Source organism: Malus domestica, chromosome 03 (genome assembly GCF_042453785.1).
Source record: "Malus domestica chromosome 03, GDT2T_hap1".
Lineage (NCBI taxonomy): Eukaryota > Viridiplantae > Streptophyta > Magnoliopsida > Rosales > Rosaceae > Malus > Malus domestica.
Window position 1 is genome coordinate 5,669,690 of NC_091663.1, and position 8,200 is coordinate 5,677,889.

Sequence of the window (8,200 nt, forward strand, 5' to 3'; positions counted from 1 at the left end):
TACAATTACGAAAATTAAAGGAAATTTATTTTTGAAATTAAATGTAATATAATTAAATATTTAAAATAACTTGTGAAAACACTTATTTCGTAGTAGTTTCGGAGTTCGGGGGAGTGATGCCTCCATAGAACTCGTAGTACTTTTTCGACGTACGAGTCCAAACACCCCACTTGTTTAAGAACTACTCTTGACACTATCTTCCGAGACCCATCTATAGGCCCTGCAAAGAGCTTCATCTTCTTTTCGGGTCCAAGCCTTTCCTTTCATTGCAGATGTGGCCATTTGAAAATTATTCAAAAAATTGAATGAAAGATTACTGGAAGAGGTAAAATAGTATGGAATGGTGAAAAGGATGCGAGAAATGGTGTAGGAATGACATAGGTATTTATAGGAAGAAAAAAAATTAGCATTTTTTTTTAAATTCGTCCAAAAAAAAAATTCAAATTCCAATGGTAATCTGACGTCAACTAGCCGTTGGCTGTCAAGTGGGCTGGGCTGCAGGGCTGGTTGGCTGGCTGGAAATGACCAACCCGCTGGCCCGATTTTGGTTTTTTAGCCTAGTGGGGCCCATAAACCCTTTGGCCTAGCCCTCAGTTTGAGACGGGTTACGTGTCATTTAAAACTATTTTTAACCCCATGGCCCTTTGACTGAGTCGGTTGGAGATGGCCTAACCTCCTAAATTGTTCTCCTTTTTCTTCAAAATCTCATGTTCATCTATGTTTTGAATCATCAATGCGTAAATGTCGTGATGGGTTCTAACATGCTTGATTTCATCAAGAATGTCCTTAATTCATGTGATGTGGAATTTAGGTGTAAAACTATGTGTGTTGTATGCGAATGCGGATTTATGGTTTGAAAGGTTAATCAATACAAATGCATTACCTCACTGGTGTAACTCTAAGAAAGAATGGTGCGATGTGAGCTACATCATGAACTATTCTTGACGAATAGCCTATGGCGAGGCGTTAAGAAGATAAGTTTCTAATGAACGCGTCTATATATGTGTAGACGGCGGCGTGTATGCAAGATGAGCCTCTGTTAGGCGTAGAGAAATAATGCGTATGATAGTTGTAGAGAAGATGAACAGTAGTCCTGGTAGGGAGAGTAAGCCTATCAAATCGAGAATCTAGGATAAGATATCCAATCTTCTTACGATTATGATTGCGTTATCTAATATCTAAGATATCCTAATTTGACTTGAATTAGGGTTTTCTTACTTAGGAGACAAGTAACATCTTCAATGCGTAGTATGTCAGACTAAGGACTACGCTCATGGGTTACGAGTATTCCGGTCCCTCTTGCCACCCGAGATGCCACAGGTTATAAGCCCAGAAAATCATATTCCCACATCCTGTATGTTATAGGGACCATTTTTTATTTTGTCCATACACAAAGAAACATCCATATATAGTTGGCATATTTATTTCACGAAAAAGGAAGAACATTCATAAAGGAATACAATTATGAAAATAGGGAAATGATATGCTTGGCATATTTATTTCACGAACAACAACCGCAGCAGGATATCTTCACCATTATCCAAGGAAACATTTGAACCAGCTTGCTGAGAGTTTTGGGTGCCTCTTAAGTCCATCATTGTAATCTATATAGACGAAACCAAATCGTAAGGTGTATCCAGAAGCCCATTCAAAATTGTCCAGCAATGACCATGCAAAGTATCCCTTCACATTTACACCATCACTGCACAAAAAAGGCGAATTTCAAATGTAAGTATGTCTAGTGTAGTGATAAGTAAAAGATATAAGTTAAACCTTATTTAACTTTTAAAAAGAACTTACTTGATTGCTTTTCGAAGATAGTCGAGGTGGTGGTAGTGGTAATCAATTCTGTGGGTATCATTGAGGGATTGCGGAAGTGACAATGTGGGATCATCGAACTCGTCAAGGCCTGCAATATAATTAATTTTTTATTTGATGTTTTTAATTGACGAAGAGGCAAAGAATTATAGATTCATCATTTCATTCCTATCGATTCAACAGATTGCTAAATGTTTGAGAGTTCCCATCTAGTTTTATATGTAGATCACGTATAGATGTCAACTGCATTTTACACCATATACATGTGAAGCATTAATTATTTAGTTAATTAAGGTTTAAAAATAATTACCGTTCTCAGTAATGTAAATGAGCGGATTATTATATTTGTGCTTTGCGTAGAGTAAAATCTCTCGAATGCCTTTTGGATAAATAACTAGCCAGCTTGAAGCAGCCTGCAACCCCAATTTATGAAGGTAAGTTAACTAAATGAAAATCAATTACTCTTTGAATGCAAATAGTTTAGCTAATTGTTCGATGCGTACCGGAGGACCAATGGGGACTCCATTAAGCTCGGCTGCCACAACATTTAGGAATATGAGATTTTAAATATTGTGATGAACTTCAATTACTCAAATTAAATAATTGGTTTCTCATTTTGTACTCACTTGATTCAAAAACGCGAGCATCGGTCAGGAAGCTTGCATTTGCAGAATTATTATGAGGTTGATCGCTTGAATAGTGAGTAGTATAATAATTCATTCCAACAAAATCAAATGACCCTTTTATTAACTTGGATTCTTCTTGTGTAAATTTAGGTAATCTTTCTTTAACAAGAACTTGCATACTGTGCGGATATTGGCCGCTTGTCAATGGCTCCATAAACCTACATAATCATTGAAATTTCATCAATAAATTTTGTATTATTATCATATAAATGAACACTTAATTGGGTTGATATATAAGTTTGGAATTAATAAACTTGCCATCCAAACATAAAATCCAAAGATCGATTCGCAGCATTCCGATGACGCGTTGCGTTAGAAACCGGCACAAACCAATTTGTCGCTAATGTTATTCCTATCACGCCTTCTTGAGATGCCTGCACATCACCAACCAAACTTGATTAGTTACGGTATGAAAAAAGGTAAATTAACCCTATCTCATTAATTTAATATTACAACATTGAGTATTAATATGACCTGATATTTAGTCTTGTACACTTTAACAGCATGTGCATGAGCGAGGAGGAAGTGGTGTGCTACTATATAGGGTTCGGTAGCCGAATCACCGCCGGTGCAGTTTAAGTTCTGCCAAGCAGAACATCGCCCGGGTGCTAATTCTCCTGATGCATAGCCAAAAGTAATAAAAGTATATGGCTCATTTAGTGTGATCCAATGCTTTACCCGATCGCCAAATAACTTAAAGCAAAGTTCTGCGTAGTCCCGAAAATGATTGCTGCAACATGGAAAATTAAAAATCAGTTGCATGCTGATTTTGAAGGTTTACGCATTATAGCAATATACATTTGAATATCTAAACGATCAATCGTCAAGAAGATAAAGAATTATTATTAATTAGAGAATCAAAGTCTACTACTTACACAATTTGACGGTTTAAGAAACCACCATATTCTTCTTCTAAGGCTTGAGGAAGATCCCAATGAAAGATTGTCGCATATGGCGTTACACCTGTGCATTATCAATAAAAGCAACACGCTTGATTATATAACATGTAACTCTTAAATGTATATATGTACATGTGTGTGTGTGTGTGTGTATTTGTAAGGTGGGATGATATATGAGATTAAGCAGTTGCATCACCTTTGTTTAGGAGTTCATTGATGAGATTGTTGTAGTATTGTACTCCTTCCTTGTTCACACCCCCACTTAGCTTTCCATCTAATTATATAATTAAAATTAAGAACATAAGCAAATACATTGGAAAGGGGAACAAAATAGGTTAAACTACATATATTATTGGTTATATTACTCAGAGCAAACATCATGCATGGACACACTACTTCGTCCCAACTAATTAATGCGAATGCGGATGATCAACTTACTTGGTAACAATCTGGACCATGAGATAGAGAACCTATAAGCATCCAATCCCATATCCTTCATAATCTTTACATCTTCCTATATAGAATAACGCAATATGTATTATAAGAAAATGCCTCATCTTCAACCTCCTTAATTTTCTTAAGGCCGTAAATTCTTTAATTCTCCTTATACTATTGAATAATTCAGGACTGGAGAACAAAGTTAATGATATTTTTGAACCTTATAGCGGTGGTATTGATCATCAGCCACGTCCCCATTGCTTCCATCAATGACTTTTTCTGCAATTAACCATGTAAAATTTTCATTATCTTCATAAACCTCATGGTTTAGGCCTCGTCCCCCATCAATGTCTAACCCTTGTAAAGGTTAAGAATAAATCTGTATTAATCAAGGTTCAATTCAATCTGGCACCGGTGTAGGTACCTGGATACTGGTGGGTGAAGTTATCCCATATGCTTGGTCCTTTACCACCTTCATCCCATGCACCTTCATACTGAAATTAATTTACACATATAAGGGTACAAAATGAGCATGTTAGTATTTTCCTGCATGTATGTTAATAGGTCTGACATTAAATAAAAACCCTAACAACTTATTAAGTGCAGAAACACAAACTTGGTAAGATGCTGAAGCTGAACCAAATACAAAGCCTGATGGAAAACTGCTTCTGTTCAGGGAAGCACTGCTATAACGACTAGGTATAACAGCAGTAGCTTTACCATCTCCCGCTGCAAAGCCAGTTAGTAGTAGCACACCCAACAGCAGTGACTGTAACCTCATTGCCATTGCTAATTAGAGCTTTTGGTGAACGGGAATGGTTGTGGCCTTCCTCGCATGGCGTTTATATAGAGAAAGTATGTACGAGGAAAACATGTAACCCTTAATATTTAATTAAGAACGTGGATCAATACAGATAATAAATAATTAGTAAAAGTATAGATTGTAAATAAGTACCAAAAGTCTTCGATATCAATTGGCTAGACACCTTCGCAACATTATAAATAATTTAGAATATCACGAGAATATAGCCCTATATAATCTAATCGTGATAAGGTCATGACTTGCAGAGTTGCATTAAGTTACCCTACATAATCTAATCGTGATAAGGTCATGACTTGCAGAGTTGCATTAAGTTGCCCTACATAATCTAATCGTGATAAGGTCATGACTTACATTAAGTTGGGAACGTGCACATAGCGTACGTGAAACTTAATATCTTGGAGATTTCAATGAACAGATTATGGTGAGGTGAAAATTTTATTAGGGATGGGGTAAAAAAAGCAGGGGGTGAAAGTCTATTTCTTCACGTTTTTCCTTCAAACCTATTGAAATGTGTAACAAGTTAAGAGGTATTGTACATACAAAAACGAATTAAGTACTTGTTTGTGGGAACTGGATATACTGGTTTGTTCATATTAATGTTGTTCCATATTTTGTAATTATTTTAGAGTTAGATATGTTTAATTCCAGCTTGGAATTTGACAATTTGTTAAGGAAATTCAGCTGGTCTCAGTAACATAATAAAAGACTACAAAAGTGTTCTAGAAGGCTGACCACTACACCAAAACTGTCAAAAAGTGGATTGAAATAGAGATGTATCCCTATGCTAGTTTGGAGGGTTCGCGCCTAATCCATTGCTACAGCAAAATTGTCAAAAAAAAAGTAGTTATATTGTAGAAATTGTCAAAAAGTGGATTGAAATAGAGATGTATCCTTATGCTAGTTTGGAGGGTTCACGCCTAATGCATCGCTACAGCAAAATTGTCGAAAAAATTAGTTATATTGTAGTTTTGATAGCAGGCAACGGGAACAAAAAGGTTCCATAGTTCTGGTTCTAGACTTCTAAGAGAGTAATTAGAATATGAGAGTGTAAAGGGTAAAGTTTTAGTTCTAGTTCTGTACTTTCTTGGGACAAAGGTTTTATATACACAAATTCACACATCCATCTTGAATAAAACTTTTTTTTATTTTTTTTTATTTTTAAGAAACGTCTGCGATACAAGAGAATTTTATTGGTAACGAAAGAAAGTTACATCTAGTTAAAAGGGACATAAACTTTACCTCTCAAAATACAAGGAAAAAAAGAAGCTTTAATGAAAAGAACTTGGACCTAACTTTAATTTAACCAAATACTACCATAAACTATTATTTAACCTAATAAACTTAAAATTTAATCTTAATGACAAACTATTCATATACCAGCCCTCCAAACTTGCCCCTAACGGAAAGCCTATTACCTTATTAAATATGAAGGTGATGAAATGGCGTCCACCATCCCCACTTCCATTTTCCACTGCCGTCCACCATCCCACTTTCATTATTCCAACTACCACACGTGCCAAACTAATAAACAAAACCAACTGTCCTTTGTTTCACTATGGGTATGTAGAAAACTTGATTTTTAAAGTGAGCTTTAGATGATTTTTGTTTTTTTAATTCATAAAATATAGCTATTTTTGTATGTTTTTCTAATTCATAGAATATTGCTATTTTTGTATGTAAAAAGATTTCATGGTCCTGCAATTTAATTTCAGTCAAATTGTTTATTTATTTTTCGTTGCTCAACACAGTTTTGATACATTTCTCAACAGTCCTTATTTTTCGTTGCTCAACACAGTTTTGATACATTTCTCAACAATCCTTAGAGATTTGTAATTTGCACTGTAACATGCGCAATACTCTCTTCGGAATCATACGCGCATGTGTGTGTATAAATGATGACAACAAATTTCCTTTTCCTTTTTTTTTTTTAATACAAGAAGCAAATGTAATTTGTCTTACATCAGAAGTGACCAAAACAGAAGCAAACCATAATAAGCAAGAAGCATATGGTATCGGGTACAAGCTGCAAAGATCATAAGTATCAGGTAAATACAAACTAACAAGAAGCATATGGTATCGGGTACAAGCTGCAAAGATCATAAGTATCAGGTAAATACAAACTAACATATATTAAGATCCACATAACAGAATACTAAGTGATCAAAACACTAAGCATCGGGAGGTACAAACCAAAGTATGACCAAACAAACTGATCGAATCATCACCAAATCGGAAAATTCATTCATACCAGATGTGGAATAATTATTAAGTACACTCGTAAACATTTATTTAAAAAAAACAAAAACAAAAACAAAAAATTATGATAATTCTTGTTTCCACAAAGATGTTCAACGCTAATATACTATTGTCATTGACGGTATGTAATTAAAACTCCAACGACTCTTTTTGGTTACAAAAGGCTCTAACTAATTCATTCCCCTCTTTATCCGGGTAAACTTAAAATTTAATCTTAATGACAAACTATTCATATACCAGCCCTCCAAACATAAAAGCTCGCGACCAAACTAAAAGCTCAACACAATAAATTTTTTTTTCAAACTTGCCCCTAACGGAAAGCCTATTACCTTATTAAATATGAAGATGATGAAATGGCGTCCACCATCCCCACTTCCATTTTTCACTGCCGTCCACCATCCCACTTTCATTATTCCAACCACCACATGTGCCAAACTAATAAACAAAACCAACTGTCCTTTGTTTCACTATGGGTATGTAGAAAACTTGATTTTTAAAGTGAGCTTTAGAAGATTTTTGTTTTTTTAATTCATAAAATATAGCTATTTTTGTATGTTTTTCTAATTCATAGAATATTGCTATTTTTGTATGTAAAAAGATTTGATGGTCCTGCAATTTAATTGCTGTCAAATTGTTTATTTATTTTTTGTTGCTCAACACAGTTTTGATACGTTTCTCAACAGTCCTTATGTCAATTTTTTTTTTCCAGACACTGCTCCTGACGGAAGAATCCCAAAAGGGCCATGAATACAAAAAGGGAAAAACGTATTTATCAAAGTATTATATGTTTTTCAAACCCACAAAAAAAACACCATAAATTTACATGAGAGAGAGGAGAGAGAACAGAGAAGAGGGGACTGAAAATTTCATGAAGTTGAATTCAACCAGTTATACATAGCCAAATCAAAAGTAATCCATATATAGATTATACTATTAAATAGCAGTATATAAGACTACCATTTTTTGGAGAAAGAGGTGCGATCAATCAAGATTCAAGATTGTGTTATTTTGTCAAAACTTTGTCTTTATTTTGTTCATGTTCAAAAATAATCTGAGTTATTTTAGTTTAATTTCTGAAATAGTATGGGGTTATTTTGGTTCAGTTTCAGAAATAGCGTGGGTTATTTTGCTGTAGTTCCCGAAATAGCGTGGATTATTTTTGTTCAGTTTAAAATATTGTGTGGGTTATATTGTTGTAGTTATAAAAATCGTGCATTTTGTTCCCTTCAAGAAATAGTGTGGGTTATTTTGGTTCAGTTTTCAGAAATAGTGTGTAATTT

General features: G+C 34.6%; 1 protein-coding gene across 1 annotated transcript; it reads right to left on the reverse strand.

Moving 5' to 3' along the window:
• Window positions 1–1,401: 1,401 nt before the first annotated feature.
• On the reverse strand, window positions 1,402–4,654 carry LOC139194041 (beta-glucosidase 13-like). Its single transcript, XM_070818189.1, has 13 exons — window positions 4,458–4,654; window positions 4,266–4,335; window positions 4,062–4,120; window positions 3,842–3,917; window positions 3,600–3,677; window positions 3,380–3,467; window positions 2,979–3,234; window positions 2,763–2,878; window positions 2,445–2,662; window positions 2,322–2,353; window positions 2,129–2,231; window positions 1,801–1,909; window positions 1,402–1,702 (listed from the first exon to the last, which is right to left on the reverse strand). The coding sequence occupies exons 1-13, from the start codon at window positions 4,626–4,628 to the stop codon at window positions 1,537–1,539; spliced, it is 1,542 nt and encodes a 513-aa protein (XP_070674290.1). The 5' UTR covers window positions 4,629–4,654; the 3' UTR covers window positions 1,402–1,536.
• Window positions 4,655–8,200: the final 3,546 nt, after the last annotated feature.